This window comes from Haemorhous mexicanus, chromosome 2 (assembly GCF_027477595.1).
Source record: "Haemorhous mexicanus isolate bHaeMex1 chromosome 2, bHaeMex1.pri, whole genome shotgun sequence".
In the NCBI taxonomy this organism is placed as follows: Eukaryota; Metazoa; Chordata; class Aves; order Passeriformes; family Fringillidae; genus Haemorhous; species Haemorhous mexicanus.
In genome coordinates, this window is record NC_082342.1 from 107,852,674 (window position 1) to 107,878,612 (window position 25,939).

The following is a 25,939-nucleotide window of genomic DNA, read 5'->3' on the forward strand; positions in this document are numbered from 1 at the left end:
GATCTAACTTTAGATCTGCTATGTAACTATCTACATGTCATTCAGGTTTCTCATTTAAACTCCCTTTGGCCAGCAGACATGCATTAGTAATCTTGGCCTGGTTTTGACTGATCTTCCTTTAAGATATGGTGAATTTGCCCCTGCACATGCCTCTTTCTCTGCATTTGATGATAAAGGGAATCTGGACAGCTAGTTTGAATGTAGATTATCTTTACTGGATGACATTGACCCTAGATAGTGATTTTCTGTAATCTTACAGATTTGGGAAATGGGGGGCAATGGGAGTATTGGGGTGGGAGGGTCAGTTCTTACTGGTAGCATGAAAAATATGAATATTTTCAAGGCTAATATGAGCACAAATAGAGATACTGTGAAACATTGCAGATACAGTTCTGGTATCATGATGATATTATTCTGATTTTATCAAACATGACACCAGGAAAAGGCCAAAACCTCATTCAGCACTTATGTGTGCACTGGGCATATGTGTGTCTGTTTTCATTTATAATTTTAGTGTGAGAAACAACAGTTTTCTTAAGTAGGCGGAGTGTGGACAAAGCTCCAGGGTGAAATGCAAACTTCAGAAGATGCATAATGTGGAAATTTCTGTTGTTGATTTATGCAGATCAGAATTGAACAGATGTTAAAGTCAGCTGATATTGAAGTTTAAGTGTAGCCTAAGTGTGAAATCAGTACTGTATATTTTATCAATAACAAGCATCAAAATAAGTCCGATTGCAGTGTAATTTTATAGCTGTTCAAATATGAAGAAATTATATTTATTTAACTGTCTGAAAAAAAAAACTTCAGAAAACCTCTAAGTGTAACAATTGCAATTTGATGCTATGGCTGTTCTGAAATTTCTTATGTTCCTGATTCCCATAAAGGGGCTATTCTTTAATAAAGCTTGGGATGTAGTGTGGGAGGAGAGGAAGGAAAGTGATAGCAAATACCAGAAAAACATAAAGGAAAGCATTGCTTAACATCAACTTTGTAAGCAGGGGAGGTTATGCTATCTTGTTTTCCCATATCAGGATGTCTTGAAATGTTTGAGAATGTTACAAATGTGCTGTCATCCCAGAGTTAAGTTAATTGAACTATATGTATTATTCAGCAGACACAAGCTATAAGGAAATTGTGACTCAGTAATAATTCTGTTGAAGTGTAAAATATTCAAAAGATTATAGAATGAGATATAGATTAGAGAGTGAAATTCTGACAAAATGGGAAATAGGATCAGCAAAAAAACTGCTGTGGTCTTTTTGTTTCTGCAAATAGAGTGAACACAGTAAAAATGTGGTGTCACAGCCTAATCATATTATGATGAATGAGGTGGGAAGGTGGAAGTGTGCCCTAATATAAGGAGGATGACACAAAATCAGACTTATGTTTTTTGTATTTATCCCACCAATCAATATGTTTAACAGCTGATGCTGTAGATATAGAAAGTAAATATTTCAGTGTATTAAATTAGAAGACTTATTTATATTAAAATTTATATTGTGATGTTTAAATTGGGAACCTCTGAACCTTAATTTTAGCTTAAAGTGAATAATGTGGAGGCATTATTGGTAAATGACTTTCAGCTTGTTCAGTCTGCAATTGGGTTTAAGAATGTGAAGTTTGCCATTTGCAGCTGCATGACAAACTAGACTTAATGGAGAGATAATAAATATGCCTATGAGCTGGGAAAGTGCTCAGTGGGTGTCCCAGCTCAGGCAGCATGCAGGTACCACCAGTGCATGGAGCTGGTTTTTGTGTGGGTGAGAGTGTCCTAGGAGTTAAATGATAAACTGATAATGAAGTGTTTAAGAGCTTTCTGCCCACTGTTAGTGATCTAGGTTAGCCAAATGCCAGCCAAACATTCACAGTCTTCAAATGTGGAAAATGCCTTTAGATCATTCAGATGTTAACTGTTTTTTAATTGGCATAAATGCTTCTTAGAATTTTCAGCTGTTTACTTTGAACAGCTCTGCCTTCGCATTGCAGTCTTGCCATGAACTAGGAGTTAAATGCAGGCTACATAATTATTGATTAATTCTTAATTATTTGTGAGTTTTTTTTTCCTTTTTAGCAGAAACACGTATATTTATTATTTTCATAAATATTCTTATCCTTAGAATAAATATGAAAGGTTAGGGGAGAGAAGGAAAGAAGAAGAATTATGCAGCTGGTGTGTAGCCATCCTGAACTGCAATGGTTTGATGTACAGTAAAATAATACAATTAGCCTTTGGCTATGCCATGCACCATTACGTAATGAGTTTGTATTTACAAGCGCACTAATTCCAGCTCTAAGGTCAATCAGTACAGAAATAAAACACTCCTTTTTTTCCCCCTTGTGTCCTGATTAAAGAAAGTGCTGTTTGGTTGATTGGGGATTTTTTTTTTGTTTGTGTTTTCAGTGAGTTGATTGTCTGTTTTAATATCCATCAGTATCCAACCTCTTACTGATAATCAAGGTTCTCCCATGATGCATGATGTCCAAATTTGTTAAGTCAAGGGATTTTTCAGCCTGTGTTTTTTGTTACTGCTTTTTCAACAGTTGAGTTAGACAGCTGTGGCCTTGGGGAATTTAGTGGTTGCCTTTCGCAAAATTGCAAGTATTTATTAATATGATATTGTACCATAAATATTAAGGTGTTATGCCTGCAAGACACACATTACTGAATTTGCCTTTCAGTTACTTTTTTTGATAGGCTGATCCATTGTGTGAGAACCTAGAATGATTTTGCAGTTTGCAATATTTGTATTTCTGACTGCTACTAAATGTGGTGAACAGACCAATTAACTTTAACCCTTATTTTTTTTTGTTTTCCTTGTTTGACATAGAGGTGATTTTATCTTTGAACTCTCCAAATTTTTGTCTGGTTCAAAACCTAACTGAAATAAATTTTCTCTACTCTAGATTGTCTGTTTTATTTCTCCTTTCCACTTTTTGTTGTTCTGGGGAGGTTTCAAAGGAAGGCTCCTTCAAGTGCTGTTGGAATAAAGGTAGAAAGTTCCATAGAGAAGATTCTCAGAGCATATGAAATTTTGTGTAAGTTGCTGGCAGCACACTAGCAAGAACCTAGCTGCAAAGTCCTCCTTTGTCTTCTGGAAAATGCTTTGTTAATTGCTCAAAAGAAAATGGACTTCATTACAGTGTGGAAGACTCTTCATCCACTTCTTTTTCAATACAGAAAAAGAGTGCTAGAGCAACCTGTGCCATGCTTCGGTTAATTTGGAATGCACCTGCTGGTGTCAGTGAGAAGGCTCTTCCTCATGGCACTGAGGATGGGACACGTCCAGCTGCCAGCCACATCTGCTGTGTTGACTTGGAAAAAAACCTTCTGACCCCTCCTTCACCAAGCCTTTTTAAATGTCACCTTTTGTATATCTTTATAGTTTGCTGTACTGTTTTGTATTTGATTAAATCGTACTGTTTTAAAAGCACCAGCAGCTCAGTATCTGTAGTTTTTCTAACAGTTTGTTTTGGATTAGATGTGCATCATATTTCCACTGTTATATATTGAGCTGTTCATTCTCCTAAGAAGCAAAGGCAACAATAAGAAGCCCTTTGAAAGAAAATGCTGCTTTTATTATTTTTATTCAGTACATTTTCTTATTTGATTATATTGCCTCCTTCATTCATCTAGACACAATGCTATATACTGTTTTCATCATTTATGACTAGAACTAATGATCCTATCCTTTTTAATTATTAAATTTGAATAAAACACTCACTTGTTTGCTTTTAAATTACTTACTTGTCTTTTAACTGCATGGGAACTGAGCATTCTTTGTAGCTGTTAAAATGAACTCTGAATTAGTTACATTATCTCATTATTTCATGTCATGATTGTTATTATAAAATGTTTATTTTATTGGAAACATTTTGTTCAATGTATTGTTGTAATTTTGATCCAACATGAAAAATATATTGGTAGTAAAATCTGCTTATTGATGCAAATACTGTATAAAGATAATGACATTTAAAATTTTGTATTAGCTTTGCTTATATTTTGAAAAATTGTATGTCTTTTTTGGAGCAATGTTTCTCAGACTTTTATTGCAGCTTCCAAGGGTGTTAAGGAAAGGTTCAAAGAGTTTTAAAAAATATTTAAAAGAATTTTGGATAATATATATTAAATATTTATTACATTCATTGTTTAGATAGTAAAATCAAAAAGAATGTGCTGACTCACTGGGACACCCTCTCAGTTTCTTCAGGACTGGGGGTGCAAAAAGCAGCAATGGGTCCTGTTAGCAAGAGAGAGGTGGGGACCACAGGGCAGAGCCAAGCAGGGACAGAACAGCTACTGAAGGGAGGGGACTTGTGTGCTGTCAGTCAGTGCTAACAGGGATTTCCTTTTTCCTGGCTGCTGTGAGTAAAGACAGTTGCTTTCCTGTTCTGCAGCCAAGCAACAGTTTAGGGAAGGCTCTGGAAAGACAAATGAACCTGAGGGAGGGTGGTGCATTCAAAATGTTTGAGAAATAGTACTCCAAAATATATTGAATTATAGATTTTGTGTCTGTCATTGTGGATTAAGATTGATGCAGGGTCATTTGTGGGATATTTTCAGGTTGTTCCAGTTTTAATATGTAACTTCCAAACTTCCTCTGTCAGGCTTTTCCCATGGGCTAAGTATTCAACTCTTTAGAACTGAAAATGTTTTAGTTTTACCGCTGTTTCAGCAATCCCACTTGCCCTGGCCAGCCTGCCAGAAGGAACTGCAGCAGGAGAATCTCTACTCCTTGGAAGAGAATTAAATCAGTCATACCACTGATCTCCAAGGCATCCAGTTAAGAAATACTTGACTGGAGTTGCATGTGGCTTTGTGTCCAAGGTGCCTGCATGTGGCCCTCTGAGTGACTGCCCTTGAAGCAGAGAGCTACATGAGCTGGTTGCTTGCATGTGACCAGATTGTCTTGAACAGTTAAGGTCTCTAAATTTCAATGCAAAATGCTTTGTAGATGTACCATACATCTAGGCCATGTTCTGAAGGCTTTCTTTTCAACCAGAGGGGTCTGAAGACTTTTTCATTCTGTACATAAAAATGAAAGCTGACCTTCTACAGCACAAGGTGGTAGTTACAGCAAGGCTCTCAGCGTGTTGAGCTACTACCAGGAGAGACCATTTAAATGTTTTTACTATGTAAAAATTCTTACTAACCTACTGATTTACTGAAGTATCACGATAAATATTGGGTTTTTATTTAAAAAAAGGGTCACCTATTTTTAAATTGGGATTTCCCTTTTATTCTAGTTGGACAAGTTTTCTGTTTCTTTGGAAATAAGCAGATAGTTGAGTTTGGCAATGCAAAAGATATATTGAAAATAAATGAGACATCCTGGTATGTTTTGGGACAATCCTACAGGATTGTACCTCCACATGGATTGGATGGGATTACGATTTCTGTCCCCTTGGGAGCTCCAGGTGCCCTGGAACGGTGAATTCACTTTGCCATCCTGTGAGGTACCACAGTCATTCAGAGTGTCCACAGCTACTGTGTCTTCACCTCTGACAGTGTCTGACAGGGAGCCACTGGCCTTCAGAAAGTTGGATAGCTTGTGGCTTTCTGTGTTAGACTGAATACCATTTCTTCCTACTGTACTCACTGTTTCAACCACCTTCCTGTGCTGAAAGAAAAATCAAAATGCGCATTTGTCAAAGATGTCCAAACCCAAACTGATTTCCAGGATCAACCAGCAAATTGCCTGGAGGACAGACTGACTTGTATGTCAGAGCTGTGTGTTATACCAAACAGATTCTTCAGACTTCAGCTTTTTTTTTTTCTTTTTCCAGAAGTTAGAACAATATCATTAGAATTTATATAGTTGCAGCCAGGTATTCTAGGCTGTAACACAAGGGAAATTCTTTCCCTGTGTCCTCTAGCTCTCCAGCAGCTTGTCAGGATCACCAGAGGCACATCAAACTCTTATAAGTCCAGAACACTTTCATGCTTGAACATTATTTTCCCTATGTAAGATAAACCATAAGCTCATGTTGACTGCCACAGTTCCGGTCTCCAAGTCCCCCTCTCCTCTCACCTCCCTTTTCATGGAGGTAAAATAAAGGCTTGGCTTCTTCCTCTAAAAGGAGAAGAGCAACCCCATCTACACAGTTTGTCTTCCTCTCAGTGCTTCTGCTGGTATGAGCCATGAGCAAACAGCTTGGGCTTAACAAGTGTAAACAGGATCTAGGTCACAAAATCCCCTTGGCTTACAATGAAAAATAATTCAACAGGCCACTCAGCAAGCCACGAAGTGTTCTTGTTATAGAAGTGCAGGGTATCAGAAAGGGAGCAAACACTGTTGTATTAGTGGTTCAAAATGAGTGGTTCAAAAACACCTATGGCTACAATGTCACAGATGAAAATGTAAAGGAAAAGATTTTTGTTTCTCTGAAAGAGAGGGGGGGGATGTTTAGGATGTTTTTTATTGTTTTAGGTTGTTTTGGGGTTTTTGGCCTGTTCTTGCCACCAATTTTATTCTTATTTTTGTAGATTTGTCTTGTTTTTAGTGGTTGTAAAGTCTTCTACCTGTCTGGTTTTTGTGTGTGTCTTTCTCCCTTTCTTCCTGTAAATACTGGCAGTCTTTCTTTGGCCTGGCTGTAGGATACTCACATTAACTCTAATGAGCAACAGAAGAGTTAAGCAGTATCACTGTTTATAGGAGACAGATTTGGAACATTCAAACCCAGAAAACTTGTGTCAGTTTATAGCTGCTGCTCTAAAGGTGGACTTGCAAACTTTTAACAAGCAAATTTTAAGCATGTATTTTATTATGTTAGGGCTACATATCACCTAACACAGCTCTGTTCCAAAACGAGGCAGTAACTGGCTAAAGGATGAGGTTTCCTAAGTGATATTTATTGTTCCTAAATACAGATTGTAAAAAAATGACAGAGTGGTGGGGCCTTGGCTTGATAGGCATAGATTTGTATCTCTTATCACCAGGTGATGAAAGGCCAACATTCTGGCAATGATCCTGCTTTAAACTTTTTGGGTTTTCTGCTACAGGGTCAAGATTAATATCTAGAATATGAGGACTTATTATTCTGCACAGGAATACCCTTTTGGTCTGTTATAAAGTATTGGGAACAGTGCTGGGAGAAGGATCTTTCTGTGCACCCATTCAGTCCACATTTAGAGCTTCTCTGCCATCAATACAATGTGAAATGTTTGTGTCTTTAAGTACTTACTGAGGTTTGAAATTTTAGGTATAGTGAACTCTCTTCAATCCCAGCACTTCCTTCTTCAAGGAGTAAACTTCCAAAAAGATGGAGGAGAAAAAACTCTTTCAAAGCAGAACTCAGTATATTTTAATATTGGATTCTTTTTCGGGTGGATGAAGATACTCTTGTACTTGCTGTTCTGCTCTTTCTTTTTCTTCTGCCTGAGTTTAGCTATCACACAAACCAAGCCACACAAAGCTTTTGTTTCTAGACAGATGTGTTATTAAGTAGGCTAAAACAATCAAAGTTTTCTTCTCATTTGATTTTTCTGCATCTATGTAGAGACTTAGAAAATCTTGTGAAAAAACATGATTAAGAGGAAGGATCCTATCTGGACTGGAATAATAGCTAGAATGCATGATTATTTTGCAAGGAGGGTACAGTTCATTTACCTGTGAGTAAATGTTATTTTGTGAGGAGTGTACCCAGGGGAATGAAGAATAATAATAAAAATCTCCAGTTGATTGTCTCATAGCATGTGTGCTCTGAGGATGCAGTACCTGATTTAACAGCATCTTCAGGCATAAGCTGAAGCTTTTACAGTTAATTCTTAAGCTGTAGAGCAGATGGAAGGACTTGACATTCAATTTAATGCCTACTTATGCACCTTTTACTGTAAACACTAGACTTTTTCTTTACAATGTTAGTTTATTTAAGGAATTAACTGTATTCTGTTTGTTATTTACTCATGAAGGCTTCACCAGTAGCTCATGTGATCACTGATTTTATGGGCATTGGCAATAAACTTGCTGTGCTAAAGGGAAAAAGATGCAATCAGAGGAGTCAATTTTATAAGTACAATACATGTCCATTTGTAGATCTGTCCTCTTAACGTGAGTGGGTTTTTAGTCAGTTTAAAAGCACGCAGAATGTTAGAACTGCTAACTATTTATTTAGCTTTCTGAACTATATTCTGGTTTTGGCTTTTACAAATAAAAATGTGTAATATATAAGGATAATCCTGATTAGTTCTCTCTCTCTTTTGAACCAGCCTCTTATTCCCAGAAGCCCTACAAGCAGTGTTGCTACTCCATCCAGCACTATCAGCACACCTACAAAAAGAGACAGCTCTGCCCTTCAGGATCTCTACATACCTCCTCCTCCAACAGAACCTTATGTTCCAAGGTAAAAAAGACCATTTCGCAGTACAATTTGATGAAAAAAATGTTTGTGAAGAAACTGACCATCCTGGTTATACCTATTTATTAGTCTTCCCTGTAGATAATGCTGTATTAATACTGTGTTTTTCAGGTAAACTGGTTATTAAGGGTAGATGCATTGAATCAGACTCAGAATATTCTGAATCAGTGTCTTGTCTGCAAAATGGACAGTAACCTTCAGAAAAGAAGGTCCAGTACCCTGTTTTCTCATATATGGGGTAATCAATTGGCTGCAACAGTCTCATTCTCATTCAGAAGAGCAAGTTACTGGAACCCTGAATCTGTAACTAGGAAAGAAGCTCATATTTGTCCCCTCACCCAGTAATCATAATGCAGCAAGGGAGTCTGAGTTAAATGCAAGAAACTTTTCTACTCCAACAACAGCACTGTGAAGTCCTGCCAGAGCATTTTCTTTCTCCGATATTTGAGAAATTTCAGGTTTGTGTTTTAGTGTGGCCACTCAGCCAGCCTGTGCAGTGACCAGGCTGTTCCCTGTCAGTACAGCTGATACTCTGACCTGCCACCTGGAACAGGCATTTTCATCTCTCCCAGGTCTCTGGACTTGCTGAGCCAGAAGAGCAGCAGATCCTCCTTTGCAGATTCGTTAGCCTACCTTTACACAACCACAAATGATTCAGTGTAATTCCATAATGTACACAGATGTGTACTCCTGAAACTCTCAGAGAATTATGGCCTACTAATAGCACAAAAAGTGGCATCCCAGAGGTCTAGGATTGTATTTAAGAGGAATCAGAATTCCTAAAGCTTCCATAATCTTAGACACAGGTTATCATTAGTCCAGTTAATGTATTTTTAAATTAATTCTTGCTTTTCTTTTAGTTACCTTTCTTGGAAAGGTTATAAGGGCAGCATGTTCTTTCTTGCACCTGAGTTTCTTGTAGCTGAGTTTTTCTTAGGTTTTCTTACCAGTAACTCCTCTAGCCAGTTAATAAGATGTATGACCTGATACTGACAGGACTTTGCAGGGGCTTGTCCAAGAGTGAGGTATCTGGCAAGTTAAATTGCCTACTGGGGAGGAGAAGTTGAGATTCTATGATAAATTCTTACTCTTCAGAGATATGAAAAACCTTGCAGGACACAAGTGTGATTTTGACTTCATGAGGATGTCAGAAGCCTTTTGTGAAGCCTTAAGCTGTGTCCCATGTTCTTTTCCTTATCCTTGCCTCATCTGTGCCTGGCTTGGTTTTTATTTCTCAGAGAAAAAATAATTATTTCAAATGGGACATGTATAACCAGTTGAACTAACACATACACTAGTTTACTATAACTTTTTTTTTAATTAAATGAGAACATTCTTAGTCATGACACTTGAATTGTGCACAGTAATCGAATACATATTTTGCCTCCCTGATAACAATTCTTTGTTATGCTTGCATAAATATTTTAAGGACATGGTTTTCAGAAAGTTTACAAAAAAGAACCAAGTATTTAACTCTAATCCATTAACATAAAAAAAGCTGGAGGGAAGAAAAACCCAAACAAAGAGTAGTTTTAGGTGTGTTTCTCTTTGAATGCAGCAGTCATGTGGTAAAAACCTAGTGCTCCTGAAACTGATTATGTTTACCATCACAATATTTTTATTTGATAAGAAGTGCATCCTCATTTTTAAATTATTTTTGCTAAACATTCACTACTCTTTGGTTTTTGAGTTCTGCTGTAGATAATTGAGAACTTCCAAACGAATTTTGATTATTTTTAATAGCATCTCTTAAATCATGATGATAATGCAGTAGTTTGGACCAATTCAGATTAAATCTTATAATACATATTAGTACAAGCTGTAATCTTGTAGAGAGATTAGGCTTGGTACATTTGAATTTTTTCATCAACTTAATCCAAATGGTCTATTCTTGATTTCACCTGTCACATAGGGTGCAGTGTTTCTGAATAATTTGTTCGGGCATTTCATCTTTTTTTTTTTTTCCATGATTAACTATATTAAATCATGTGTGTATTTTGGATGTTATCAAACTGCTCAACATCTGTTTCTCAGCTTGTTGTTGCTACTCCAAAGGAAGAAAAGCAAACAATAAGCCTCCTTTTGTTACTGGACTATTTTGATATTTTGATGTAAATTGTAAAACCCAAAGGCTTGGTGATGATACCCCCAAAGGCTTGGTGATGATACCCACAGACAGTACAGCTGCTGACATATCCTCACATGGATGGCATGACAAAGAGGGACCAGCACCTGCCATGTGCTGGTTGCTTAGGAGTGCTGGTTGTGTGTTAGTGCCTGCTCATATTTATCAAGTACCTTTGGGGATGAGAACTGGAGCCCTCCTGTCTAGAGGGCTGTGGCAAAGGGTCTTTACCTCCTGGCTCTGTATGAACTCCATGCTTGCAGTAAAGATCCCTCTAGGTCAGGCTGCACTGCCTTCCTTGGGCCAGCCCCTGATGGTGGTTGCAGCATCAATTAGCATCTGGCTGGTTTATGTCAGTTTCCATCCTGTTCCCTGCTGGGGTCCCCAGCTCTGTCAGCACAGAAAGGCTCTTTGTGACTGGAGGAGAGCCCACAGCCCTGTTGGGGCTGCACCAGCCTCCCTCACTAAGCCAACACCCTGCCTGCTCTGGGAAAGCAGGTTGGCCAAGTGAGTCTAGTGATCAGTGGGGGTTTGTGATGCTGCACTGTCCCACCTAAACAGGATGGCCTTTTCTTATCCTTCATGGCTGCCTGGGTGCCATGAGGAGGCTTTGCTTGGTCCTCAGATGGAGTCTCAAGGTGCCAGGGGAAGTAGAGGTCAGCATGCTGGCCAGCTTGGAACTCACATGGAAGTTCACAGGAGCTGAAGGACTCCCAACAAGAGCATATGGCCCAGCTTGTCTTTTGATTACCTCTTAAATACCTACTTCTCTCTTGACTACCTGCATTTGCATTTTGCTGCCCAGAAATGACTGTCTGATCAGGTCTTTTGCAGCCATCTCCAGGCAGTTCTAGCAGCACATTTACTAGATGAGTCCTGGTTCATCTAGCACAAGAAAGGACTCCTAACCCAGCACTGCTTGCTCTGCTTGCTCTCTTGTTTGATGCCTTTGACTAGTTTCCATTTTCAAAGGGGTGAGGCAGGGGTGAAGGAAAGCAAAAGGATCATGGGGATCTGACACAAAGTGCAAAGTGAGCACTGTCCTGGGGTAGCTGCTGAGAGGCAGATGCTGCACACTGTGTGTGAAACTGCATGGATGTACCTATACAACTTCTAGACCTGAAATGATTGTGCAAAACTATGTCAGGTGTCTGTACATCTTCTGTGCCTGGTTCTTCCTGATCTGGGATAAAGTGTAAGGAACCAGACTTACCATGATGCTTGCCATGTAGACATTTCTTAAAAGTATACAATGTAAAGCTAAAAATGTAAGGCCAGCATTACTCCTCTGCCCTAAATCATGAAGTGCTAGGTAGATTCCAGAAAAAAAACAAGAAAAATGAAAAGAGTGACTGCACATAATTTTTTATTCTATAATACTTTTCAAGAGAAATCAGTGAGATGGATAAATCAGTAGAGAACTGAACAAACAGAAATGGTGTGAGGTAGCTGACTTATAAATGCATACATATGCATATATACTGTGTGCTCCTGATGTGGGGTGGATTTCATCTGTTTCAGCATATAAAATATTGACACAGGCCCATGTTTATTGCAATATTCACAGTATAAAAAAATCAGTGTCTTATCTCAATATATTAAAAACTTTTCTTTTTAACTGAAGGGATGAAAAGGGAAATCTCCCCTGTGACGATGTTGGCAGACATATAGTGGGCAAACCAGTTCACACAGGATCTGAATCTCCAAACTCATTTCTGGACCAAGAATATCGGAAACGCTTCAACGTGGTTGAGGAAGATGCAGTTTTGTATTGCTATGAGTATGAGAAGGGAAGAACAAGTGGTCCTGGAAGGAGAGAGAGCACACCGACATATGGTACAGCACTGATCTCATAAAGATAATCACTGTTTGTTGATTTTAGGATTTTCATGCATCTGCTTTTGTTTTTAACCATGAAAATATTTCTGGTGGCCATTGATTTTGCTGAGAATTAAATATTATTTTAGACTAATTTCAGCCAAAGGGTTTATTCTGTTACAAGAAAGACAAATATTTACTATGATAGGTAAGTCCAGTTTAAAATTGATGGGATTTCTTTATATATATTTTTGCTATCAGCTTAGTTTTCCAGACTATGTTTCAGTATCATTTTATTGAAAAAAACATATACCAGAAGCTCATAATTTTTTACTAAAAATTCAGAATGGAATTACTCTCATTATAAGAGCAAGACTTGAATAAGCTTTGGAATTCAGCTTTGGAAAAATTTTCTCAGGTATAATAACAATCAAACCCCTTCAGATTTACCAAGAGACGACTTGCTGCTTTCATGCTGCACTGCTCTCTAAAACTCTTTAATTTTTCTTTAGCCCCAGAATTGAAGTACAACTGATGACAGTGGTCTTTTTTTGGTAATACTGTATTAACCTCCTGTAACTTCCTGTATTGCAAGTGGTGGCTTTTTACATAGAGCAGTTCCTCATTATTTGAGATTGTTGTCCAAAAAGGAATTTTGCATGTAAACACACATATGTATTTGTGCTACATCCACGTCTTGGATTTTGGCTTATTTAGGATGAGAATTCAGGAACAATTTCTGGTGAGAGTTCTGATGCTCAAACCCTTGTATCCATCTTATTTTACCCTTAAAACTGTTGGAACTCTACCTAGTGTGGTAACTTGTTTAGCTTTGGACTGGGAGAACTGGTTTTCTGTTGCCAAGTATAAAATTGTACAGACATAGAGTTGTTAGGCTGTGGAAGAAAATGAAGACAAAATCTCATGTTTAAAAAAGGTATTTTGACTGCTATAGTATTAGCTGAGCATACACTTGAGTATTTTTTCAACCTACCTGCTCTGTTACTTCAGCTTTAAAATGAGCACAAGCTGTATGTTGGTTATTGTAACAATCCAGTCATCATATCCCTTTGTGAAGAAAATAGATGTAAATTATGAGGAAGCATAGATTTAGTACATCATGCAGCCAAGCCCCAGAATCACCAAGGAACTTTCATATAAATTGAACTTGAGCTGTGTAAAGTATCCTCAGGACCTGGAGCAATGCACTTGCACAACATGAAAGGTTGCATTTTCACAAAATGCACTCTTTCTACACAAGTACACCATCCTGCTGAAAAATCTTCAGTATCCTTTTGATTTCAAAGTGTTTTCAAGTGTTTTCTAACCATGCCCATTCTGTACAAAATAACTGCTAAGTTTTGAAAATGGATATATCAATTTTATTACTCCAGTATTTCAAATATTACAATTGGTGGCTGCAGTCAGTTCCATTAACAGAGATGTACTCACTGTTCCAGACATTAAATTTTAATACTGGTGATTGAGAGGAAAGAACACATTTCTTCTTCAAGGACTGCTGAATCTATTATTTTGTTATAGGATAGTTTTTTTAGCATTTTTTTTTTCTGTTAGCAGAACGGGTCATAAAGACATGGATCAAAGGCTCCACTGAAAATCAGTCATTATTTAACACATTTGTTTTACAGTCTTTCACTTTTGATCTCACTTCTTTTTAATGAATTCAAGTCCATTTTTAATGAATTGTCAAGTCCATTTTTATTTAAGTATATTTTCTAAAAATATTACCATTTCAGCATTAAATTCTAAAGTTTCCCACATGGCATTTGTTAACATAAGGTTTGTGGGTAGGCATGGCCTTAGGGTTTCACAGAAATCTGGAAAATGACAATAACACTCTTCTGGCTTATGCTCACCCATTAAAGAAGGTCAGAGAGAGTTCCCAGGCCTAGAGAAATAATTATTTTCAACATGTACTTACCGTTAATTTTGTGATGTGTCAACTTTTTTACAAAAATTTTCTCAGTTCTCCTTCATGAGAGGTTAATAAGGCCCTCTGTAATTTCTTTACTGGAAATTTTTGGCATTTTTTGACAATGTTAACAAAGATATTTCTCTTTCTTACTCTTACTGGCTTTGAGGTCTTCCATAGTTGCTGCTAATTGTCCTTGGAAAGCTTCTGTTCACATGCAAGATGAAAATTTTCCTAAGTGTCCTCTCGATGGAAAAGAGATTAGGGAATCCATAGGGGTGTAAAAAGAAGGTTGTTAGGATAGGAAACAAGCAAATGAAACTTGAGTTTAAGGAAAGAAACAAATTTGATCATTGCAGTTTTAATGCCTGATACACAAGCAGGTACTTTGAACAGCTGAAGGTTTTGCAGAAAATTTGTTGTTACTTTTGATAACAATCAGATTTTAACAATCAATTTTGTGGCTTTTCTATTTTATTAAGTGTGCAACTCCTGTTAATAAGATACTGTGTGTTTAGACTCACAAAGAAAAGAAGATTTTATTTCTAGAAAAAGAAACTGTTGAGAGCTGTTTCTGATCAAGTAAACATGAGCCGAATACATCTCCACTCAGGAAATGACTGTGTGCACTAAATCTCACCAGCTTCAATCAGACTTAAATATATGTCCCTAAATAGTGAAATTAATGATAAAAGAAAATTAGGATTTTCCTGAGTAGTGAAGTATTTGTGACCTGATCCCGTGGTCTGAACAGAACTTACAACTTTTTTTGTCAATATTTTTTTTTTTAAGATGATGAAACCTTTTACCATTATGTTGCCTGAATGGTGTTGGTGTGTTTTCCATGGACATGTTTGAATATTTGTTTTCATTATAAACATGTATCTTTTTTTTTCAGTGTATCATGGATTTAACCTCAAAATGTAGAGTAAGACTTTCATGTAGGGATTTTCTACTAAAATAATTTACAAGACTTGTGAAGTTTTTGCTTTAAGCTTTGCTACTTTTCAAATCAAACTATTTTCTTGCTTTTTGGATTTGTGACTGGTAGATTGATTTAAAAAGAGCAAGGGCTGATCTTGTTGGGAAAACATTTTGTTTTCAGTCTGTCAGATAATATGCCATGTGCTATGCTTCTCTGTTTTGTTTCAATATATTATTTACATATGCTTTGTCTCAATACACTATTTAACTTGCTAAAGAATTCAGATCTCTCTAAGTTGTCCCACTAAGTTCCATAGCACACTGATTGCACTGATTTTCAGCTATATACATGAACTCCTAAACAGAAATCATAGTTTACAGCATTTTTTAAAATCAATTTAGCAGCTTCTAGTCAAAATTTAAAAGACAGAATAGTCTTCAGCTATTCTTTTTATTGCTGTCTGAAGTCAAAGTGAATTTCGCAATAATAATGTACTTTGTTTTCTGTGGATGAAATGCTACAAAAGAAATTACATGTGGAGGTTTTCTACTTCCTTTCTCACTTAGTCACTGATGGATCTTGTAAGCCCACCAGCAGATATGCTATTTGTGAAGGTACTTCAGTGATGTGCACAAGTTTCTGTTACCAACAATTCCCATGTGCTTTAAAGCAGTTCTCCCATGTCTGTGCCAGGGGCTTCCATAGTAAGAAATAGATACTGCTCAGTGAAAACTGAAGTAATTTGAATGTGTGTGTCAGTGTCAGACGTCACTCCACTGATGACTTTGTAGGGCACTGGATTTATTTTCTAAACTTAAAAAAAATTCCATTAAATACTTAGCTGCTTCTTTTCTGTTAAAGAGAACAGAACTCCTGTCTTAACCTCTTGTTCAGAGGCAGTGCTGGATCCTCTTTCGTAAGCAGCCCTGTAGAATAGCAGCTTAGCACATAATTTGTTCTTTCTTCTAAAGAATGTTGGGTTAATGCTGCCTTATGGTGCATGATCTCAATATTTTCCTCTGTTTCCAGGGAAGCTGAGGCCTATTTCTATGCCAGTAGAATATAACTGGGTGGGAGATTATGAAGACCCCAATAAAATAAAAAGAGATACTAGGAGAGGTAAGTAATCTGAACACACAACTTGTGCAAGGCAAGGTTTTATCTTGCTTTAAGCTATATATTTCAACATCATTTTGCTCCTTGCTTAGCTATATATGTTTGTGAACCTGTTTTGGTATTTTCTTTATTATATATGCTTAATTTTTTGCAGAGTCTATTTTAGGATTGAGGAAGTTGGTTGGAAAACATTCTAGAGCAGAATGGGATTTACTTCAAAATCAAAGAGGATAAGTTCTTCTGGGTTGTGAGCTTGGATACATAACTCCACGTACAAAATTATGACCTCTGAGGTTGCTGTTATCAGCCAGGAACAAGATGTTACAGCAATGATAGCTATTTCTGTAAAAATATTAACTAAATATTCAGTAGGGATCAAAAAAGGAAACACTTAGGAATTATTAGGAAAAGAATACAAGACCAAATTTAGAAGCATTCTTATGCTGCCGTGTCAGTTGTTGTCATGCCATGTGTGTGCAATTCCAGTCTCTTAATCTCTTAAGAAAAATACCGTTGAATTCAAGAAAGTTTAAGAGACAACAAAAATTAATCAGTTCCATGAACTGACTTCTGAACTGGGGCCAGTTACACAGGCTGGCCATGATCAGTTTGGGAGCAGGACATAGTACTGGTTGATAAAAGCTTGTGTGCAGTGAAGTAAGGAAATAGGTTTGTCAGTGTTGAATCTGAAACAAGAGCAAAGATCTCAAATATCTCTGTCAGATGCTGGATGAAAAGAAAATGAGATTTTGCAGTTCATGTTCAAGCTGAAGAACATCATGCCACAGGAGGTTGTGGGTACTAGAAGTTCACATTAATGCAAGGAAAGACAGACAATTTTGTGAAAAAGAAATTGGATGAGGTTTCCTAAATTGACAGACATTGCTTCTGGATCAGCTACAAATTGGTACATGGAAAAGTATTCAGGGAAAGTATGTATGATATGGTGAATGATCCCCAATGAACATTCAGAGCAAATTACTTCAAAATGTGTGGTGCCACTGACTTTTGTATTAATTATGACTCTTGGTTAAAAAAGTAGCAAAACCCCAAAGATTATCATAGGTCCGTCATTGCTCGTTTTTTTAAAACTGCAAGACAAAATTTATCAATGTGCATTTTCTTTTACATTTTGTTCCCTTTATTTAAAATATACCAGAAAACTTTAAGAGTCGTGAATTTTCCCTACCAGAAGTTTGCTTTCTTATTATATCTGAACCAAAGAAGCATATGGGTTCTGTTAATTAAATAGTCCCAAAGAGTTAAAGTTGGCAGTAGGTCTTAGCAAGAATATTGCATGTTCTGGAAGCAGGGTTTACATGCATGTAAAAGCTCACAATGATGTTTTGCATTACTTTCCTTTCAACAGAAAATTCATTGCTTCGCTATATGAGCAATGAGAAAATAGGTCAAGAAGATTACATGTTTCAGAGGAATAGCAAAAAGGATACTGGGAAAAAGTCCAAAAAGAAGGGAGACAAGAGTAGTAGTCCAAGTCATTACTCGCTGTTGCCTAGTTTACAAATGGAGTCGTTGAGGCAAGAAGTCATGGGCACACCTGGACCAGAAACTGCTCTGTACCATGTGAGTAAAAATAATATTAACAGAAGTCATTGCTCTGTGCTTGTGGTAAGAGACAGTCTTGGTTTAATAGGGTTGTTCAAACCTTCTCTGGACTGCTGCTGTTGCACTGATTTATATTCTTCAGACAATAACTACATCTCAAAGAAATATTTTAGAATTTTTTATTTTGCTCTTAAGATGAAGGATGGACAGCATTATTTTATTTCCTGTATTAGAAAATGGCACTTTGGAAATGCAGTGTGGTATCTCTGCCTTGACTGACTTGCTGCTGATGGAAAAGGAAGCAGCATCAGTTTCCTGAGTAGCTAGATACCTTCTTCCCAGCATCTCCATCACTGCAATATGCTAAGTGTTGTCAGACAGCCCCTTTACTACAGGTGCTTGCAAGGCCTGAGGGCAGGAAAACTTGTGGGAGGTGTTTGTTTTCCTTTGAGGTAAGAGGAGCTCTAATGCATGTAACTGTTTCTAACATACAGCCCTCAGGAATGCAGGTATAAATGTGAAGGTAGAAGTTCTGCTGAATAGGATGCAAAAGGAAAATTGCAGTAACTCGATTTTTAAGTGTGTCCAAAATATGGAGTTAGAAGATCACAGCATATTTTAGATGTGAAAAGACATTCACCCCATAGCACTTTCCATGTATCAAGAGAATACTCATCTCTCAGTGACATTTGTTTCTCAGTATATGTTAAATTCCTGACACTATGCAGTAACAAAATCTTTTATTTTAAGGTACCATCTTTTTTTTTTTCCTTTGGTTCCCTCTATAACATAGTAAGTCTAGTTTCCAAATTATGTACAAAAGTAAATTATGTACATAGGAACTGGCAGATTCTCAAAGCTCTGGTTTGGAAGTTAATGAGCAACAGCAAGCATAGAATTGACTACAAGCATGTTTCATTTACTTTGGAAATCCATCCACAAAACACTTGAAATGTTACCACTCCAAATTCCACCAGTATCAGCTAATCCTTCTTGTGCATCATTGCCATTGCCATATCTCTCTCTGTAATGCCATTAAATCTTCAGCATCTATTTGAAAGTTTAGTTGGAGCTTATTCCTTTATAAAAATAAATACAGGTTATTCATTCTTTAGAATACAAATCAGTATTGATCTGCTAACTGGCTATGGAGCAAAATGCTTGAAGTAAACAGAAAAAGGAATCTTAGACTGTTGATTTGTGCAAGAAATGGGAAATGGAAAGAGCCCTTCACAAAGCATTTACAGTGCTCTGCAGCTGAATATTGCTGATGCTGCCTCTGGAAGCTGGCTGCTACTATGCAGTTCCAGAGTTTCTATTTAGTGGTAATGACACCCAAGTATCCTGGTGCATACATCTTTTGCCATATAGCAGAGTCAAAGGTTTTGTAATAAATTGGGCAGAACTTTTCTTCCAATCTTAAATAAACAGTGCAGTGAGCACACAAAGAATGGGGGAGTACAGATAACATGGAAGGAACTTGTATCTGTTTGCAGTAAAATTTTATTAAGCTATAGATAACAAATCAGACTATAAAAACATACTTTATGCTCAAATTGCATCTTAAAGATCACTAAAAGAGTGGCTATCCTATTACAATTTTCTTTTTACAATCAGCAGCTACCTAGTTTTTCCAAAGATTTCAGATTATTTGTAAATGGAAGCCTCTAGACATGCATGAGTTGAGTGTAAAAGAACTACCCTGATAGTAGTGAAAGAGCTGGAGTTTTTGTTTGGTTTGGTCTGGCTTTTTCAGAAGTCAATGTTTTCATCATGCTAGAATATCAGGGGAAGAGAGAATACTGTGACTCTGTGCTCTGTGCTGTAGTAGATTTAGAAAAATCTACTACAAGCCAGTAGATTTTCCTAAAGTAAAGAGCAGCCTCTACCACGTGGCTTTAGTTAAATTTGAACCTGTAGTGCCTCAATTGTTTGCATAAGGTCCCAGTGCTAAAGAACACTCCTCCAGGCTTGTTAAGTAGCTCAAATCCCTCATTGCTCTTGTCTTTAAGAGTATTCATTAGCCTGTGTTTACCTGGCCTCTATGTCCAACCATAGTTTTAAATGTACCATTATCCATTATCCTCTGGATTTAAACATCTTTTGTTACCAAATTAATCCCTCAATATAGGATTTTACAGGTTACAATCAAATAATTTTGTAGATTACTCTTGCTTGCAAGAGTTATAATGAGCTTCTTAGGTTTTTCTTCCAAAATTGTGTTTTCACATCCTTTCCTCATTCTCAAAATTCTTTCAAATCTTCATCTCTCATCCTAAACTATCTTAAGCATCCTTCCTAAAGTATGTATGCCAGCAGAGCACATAAATTTCCAGAAGCAGCTTGGAAATCTTACATAACCATTCCTGTTCACTACTTCTCTATTTAAATGCTCAAAGGACTGATTAGTGATTTTATCCATAGCCGTGGAATGAGAGTATGTTTGTTATTGGTTTTAGTTTTATTTTTTCTGTAATGATATTATTTCAAAAAACTTAAAGGCAAGATGGATATTCCCAATCTAAAAGCTTTTATCTTGCATTCTTTGTTCTTAAATACAGTAAATTTTATATGGTTGGTCATGTTGAAACATATAACTTCTTGGGTATGCTTGCTGAATAATCCATGTCTCTGAAGCAACCCTTAGTATGAAATATGTGAGAGTAAGGACTCTGGACCCTCAAACTGGGCCCCCATGATTCTCAAGTCTATAACAAAGGAGTATTGAAGCTCCAGGAATCTGGGCTCTGGTGTGGGGTCTCCTTGTTCTGAAATTATATTTTTAATGTGTGTATTCTGTGGAATAGAAAGCATGGACATTTCATTTCTTCTTTTTCTTCTATTTGCTTTTCCCTTTTACTGAATTCCCTGGAGTAAAAAGACATGCAGTAAGATTTTTTTTCACTCAGCAGTAAGATATTGTGTCATTCTCTGGTCTTTGATTCTGTGTTACCTTTATTCAATGATGTTTTCATTCTTTTTTGACTCCATTGATACAAATGTTAAATAATTTTGGACTAAAATGCATCCCACCAGTTAAGGATGAATTCCCTTTACAGTTCCAGGCCTCTTTCCTTTGGGATTTTGCAGCTGTTGACGTGAGCAGGTTGATTACCTTTTTACTGTGCAGCTTTTCTGCCGAAAAGCAGCTTTTACAATTATGCTGACTTCAGCTCCTTCTGCTGCTTTTATGTATAGCTCTATAGAAAAGAAAAATCTTTGATCAAAAAACTACACTGCTGAATTAAATTACCATAGCAGAAATGGTATTTTTTTTTTTGTGCTGTAAACAAAGTGGATGGTGTTAAAAAAATTACCATGGTAATGTAGAAGTGCCTGGTTGTTATTTGCTAAAAGCTATTCTGTAAAATGCCAGCAGATTTGAATTGTTGCATTCTAAAGTGATCACAAGATTGTGGCAGTCTAGCATTTTTCTGACTGTCAGGATACTAAACTTGCATAAAATCACTGGTTTCAAAAGTTTTTATTGTATTACTGACCTGCCATTGCCTGGTCAAGGGTACATTTCATTGCAGCCTTGAAAAGTGAACAGGGTTTCCTTGTGTCCACTGAACGTAGCCAGTGTGATAGCTGATGCCATAGCAAAACAAAAGCTAATTTGTGTTGTGTCTGTGAACTAAACATCTCTTGTACCCTCTTCTGGTGTTTGTGAATCCTCATATATAAATTTTCTGCACTTCTTTGGTTTTTTTTCCCATCCTAGAAATTGTTTTCGGTGTTATGTTGATTTCTAGACAAGTTGTTGTTCCTGCATTCTATTTTTCTTCCTCAGCATTGTAAAAGAAACCAGCACAGAGTGTTAATGTTTTTATTAAGCTGAGGCAAACTGTTTGAGCTGTTGCTAATCTGATGTGCAAGCAGGTGTTCAATGTGATCTATTTCTGTAGGTAGAGAACAGCACATTTTGTCTTGAACTTTTGGGGCACAAGAGATGAAAACTCTGACATATTGTTTCTCTGACATGTAGTTTCTCAAGTTCATTATGTTTTCTGTAAAGGAATTTTCTTGGTGTGTTGTGCTTTGCTTTTGTTGAAGGAAAATAATGTGGTTATTTAGGAGAGAGATAGAGGCTTAGGTCAAAAGAACTTCAGTGTCAGGTTAATAATAATTTGCTGCTAACTGGTTCAATACAACTTTCCCTTAGCCTAGATGCAGCATTGCAATGTGAAGAGAAGCTTACAGGATATTGTTTGTGGTAGTGAGATTGCCTTTTCTTGCATAACTCCCTGCTGTATACAATAAGCTGTAACTACACAGATAAACTTACATTATTGACCTTGTTTCTTCTCCCTTCCTGCCTCCCATTACCCCTCTGCCTTTTCCAGCGTATGCTCAGTTGTTCTTGTGCTCTTACCAATACATAGTGACTCGCTAGTTATAGGAAAAGTGACAGGGAAACAACAGCTTCTCACTGTGCTGTGGTAACCAGACTTTTTAAAATTGTTTAATTAATAGTGGAGTTTTCTTAGTTATTTTATTTGCATTTGCAAATAAGGTTAGTTTAGTAGTGAAATGTGCCACTTTAAGTTCATGTATCTGAAACAGGTCGCTCAGTAATGGGTCGAGCAGATAAATCAAGGTTTTGTACCAGTGGGATTTTGCTAAATTTACATGTGTAGATATGTACACATGCACTTTAATGTTCCAGTTCTACTTTTAATAAGGGCGAAATAAAATAAAAGCTGTCAGCTGGAGTAGCTGTGCTGTAAATTGAATTAAGTTGGTGCAACTTTGATAAACTTCCTTTTTTTCCTCTTTAGCAAATATAACCATCCATGTGGTTGAAATGCAGCCTGATAACTCTTAATCACATAATTAACAGCAATACTTGCTGCAGTGAGCACCCAGGGAGAGACAGGCTCTCTCTTCTACTCCACCAGTGAGGCAGCAAGGACCAGGGGTGTGAGCAGGGCTCAGTTTGAGCTGTTCCTCCCAAAGTGGCTGTACCAGGTCAGCTCCTTGAGTTTTCTCAGCAGAGCTTGGGGCAGCATCAGCCTGGCCAGGGTCAGCTGGCTGCAACAGTGATCTTATTGAGAATACTTCAGGTGAAGATGATTTGTTTATGGACCTATTGCAAAAGTCAGTTTTTAGCTAATAATATAAATTGGAAAGGAGACAGTAAATTTTAGCCAAAATAACTTCTACTTAAATCATGTGTATTTCCAGGTGTTTCTTGCCTCCTACAAACCCCTCCAGAAAAAATACAGGAAAATGCTTTCTAAAAGTTGAATTCAAAATATATATATTTAAGTGTTGTCAACACAGAGAAGATTTCACAAAAACACTCATGATTTTGAAAACTTCAGATCTAACTGAAGTAGTTGGTTTTCCCTTACTTCTCCTGTTCCTTTCTGCAGAAAGGCTGAAAGGAAGTAAAAAGTGAAAATACTTAAGCTACATCTTTTTTGATGAAAATTCTTGAATCAAATATGCATGTGTTTATAAAATCTTTAATCATAGTACCCAATAACTAGCATTTTTAAAAGTGCAGAACATGTGCATATATTTTCCTAATAAACTTATGTGCAAGCTACCCATCAACCTATCACAAAAATCGTCTTTATAAAAATGGCATCTAAAAAACTTTAAATAGTGCAGAACAATTTACTAAAAAAACAGCCCTAACAAAACTGAAAAACTAGCAGTTTCCTATAATTGTAAATATCAGAGTATTTAAAGAATTTCTTTTCAGTTAATTTTTTTGTTATGGATATTTATAAATAAACAAAAAAAAAATCGTAGAGAACAAATTAAAAATCAGTTGCACAGATTTTAGGTAGGTGTCTGAAATTTGGAATGTCATTGTACCATTACAACAGATGGGAGTCCATTTTTCTCTTATAAATTTCTTCTTAAAAATGTCTGCAGTCCAGCTATGGCAGTGTTTAAATAACAAGGCTCCCTTTTTCTCCTCCCTGTTTTCACAGTAGTCTATAGTTAGACATGTAATTGTTATAGAATAAAAATCTAGTAGTTGCTATCAAAGTCCAGTTAAACCTAAGTGCATAGTAAAAAATATTTCTCAATAGAATCTCCATAAAGTTTGTTAATATTTGAGTTAGTGTTACTTCTTTGCTGTGGTCTTTCATCTCCATTTAAATATATGTATTAAAATAATACTGAAACTTGTAGATAGGTTACAGACTTATGTGCTTTAATTATCCTCAAAGGAATTCTTAAACTCTGTTTTGAAAATGTAAGATTTATGTAATGTAAAAAAATCACAGTTGTGTTCCAGTTAAAAACCATTGGCATTTTTATATTCCCAGCTAAGAAAGTGCGCTGGATTTCAAGTAAATGTCCAGAAATTAAATGAACATACTGAACAGTTTTAGAAATAGTTGTGAAAAATTTCAGTCTCTAATCACCACAGTGAGAAATTCTTTTAAAAATTATTTCTTCACTGCTTTGTTTCAAGTTAGCCCTTTACAGTCTAAATATATTTGTGCACATTCTAGCTTCTACTGTAAAGGCAGGAAAATATGAGCCTTTACTAAAAGTACTACATATGCTGTTAAAATGTCACAAGTGAAAAAACAGTCATTTCTCCTGATGTCTAGACTTTTCAGAGACAGCTGTCTCAGACTGGACTGGGAGGAGCCTCCTGGGTGCCTCAGTGGGAAAGTCCAACACTCTGAGCTGCTGTGGTGCCTGAGTTTCTCCTCAAGTACCTCATGTTCATGAAGCTCCAGCAGAGCTTGGCTGGTAAGAGCTAAGCACCTGGAGATGACTGGAGCATTTAAGACATTTACATCCATCTTCTCTAGGTTATTCTGGTCACATCTCAGCTGAGTGTAGCCTTAGGAGGTTGTTTGTCTTGTCTAGGACTTGAGCTCCTTGCTCCCTTTTCTGTCCATGAGCATGCAATGAGGAAATAAGGCTGTGATGGTAGCTGGGTCCACATGTGTGGAAATGAGCTCACTGCATTGCAGTAGAAAATGAGCTGAAGAGGCTTATGAAGTTATAGAATAATCTGATTTGGAGTTATTTTAAAAACATCAAAGTCTATTCAGAGGCAAAAGTGCTAGTAGAATGTTTCATATAATGCAGTGCAGAGAAGCAAATGCAGTTGTGCAATGAAGACAGAATGAGCTTCTATCCATTTCTCATCAGCCTAATCCATGGTTCAGGTATAGACAGTCCTTTGCTCTGAGAGACATTTAGAAAGAGCAATGCTGCAAAAATTAAGGGAAAAGTAGGATAAGGAAAAGAAACATAATAGGAAATTTTTACCTATTGCCTTTATGAGTCTGAAACACCATCATGTCCCACAGGCACATTGGCCATGGGCAGCTTTGAATGCCTACACATGTGGGGTTTCTTTCAGTTGGATACTTGTGGGTTTGAATATTTGATTCAGACAGGAGAGCAGCATGTCTCACTCACATTCTAAAAGTTGTAATAGTGGTTCCAGGACTTGGCCATCTTCTACACCTCAAAAGAAAGCATCTAAACAATACTGTATGTATCCTTTTATTTGAATGCAGCACTTCACAAATGTAACAGACACAAAATAAGTGATAAAAATAGTACTCATGTTGTTAAAATCTGTGTAGAAGCTTCATTTAAGTCATAAGTGACCTGAATAGCATATAAAACAAACAATACAGTAAACCAGTTAATCAATAAGCAAAATATGCCTTTCTTGTGACAGTTGGAAAATGGTTGCCATAGGCATACAATTGTTGTTGTCAAAGGTAAGTTCTGCTATTCCATCAGAGTTTTGTAAAAATTTGGTTCAAAATAAGTCTACATTTCTGAGAGAAAAAGCAAGAAAGAAACAGCATATAAATTCCTTGCTAATGGAAGATGGCTTTATATTATTTTTAGTCCAGTGCAATCAATCGAGAGGAATAGAGGGGCCTCTTGGTCTAGTCCTCTGCTATTAGTGTTAATCTCTTTCACTTAATCCTATTCAGATCTGTACTAAATTCCACATTCAAATAGGGTATGAATTGCTGTTACTAATGATGGGACCAGTGACCCACGGGTGAATGGGTAGCCAGTTGTCATAATTCCAAGTAAAATGTTGGACAGAGGGGAGGAAAGATGCCAGCAAGAGCAAGGCATCTAATGA

General features: G+C 36.8%; 1 protein-coding gene across 5 annotated transcripts in view; it reads left to right on the forward strand.

Moving 5' to 3' along the window:
• CNKSR2 (connector enhancer of kinase suppressor of Ras 2) overlaps positions 1-25,939 on the forward strand; it is a 207,202-nt gene that overhangs the window by 112,632 nt on the left and 68,631 nt on the right. For all 5 annotated transcript variants that reach the window (XM_059839878.1, XM_059839879.1, XM_059839880.1 and 2 more), the window contains 4 exons: positions 8,210-8,343; positions 12,108-12,319; positions 16,189-16,278; positions 17,645-17,859. In XM_059839878.1, the coding sequence (XP_059695861.1) occupies positions 8,210-8,343; positions 12,108-12,319; positions 16,189-16,278; positions 17,645-17,859 (651 nt within the window). The remainder of the gene's footprint in view (positions 1-8,209; positions 8,344-12,107; positions 12,320-16,188; positions 16,279-17,644; positions 17,860-25,939) is intronic.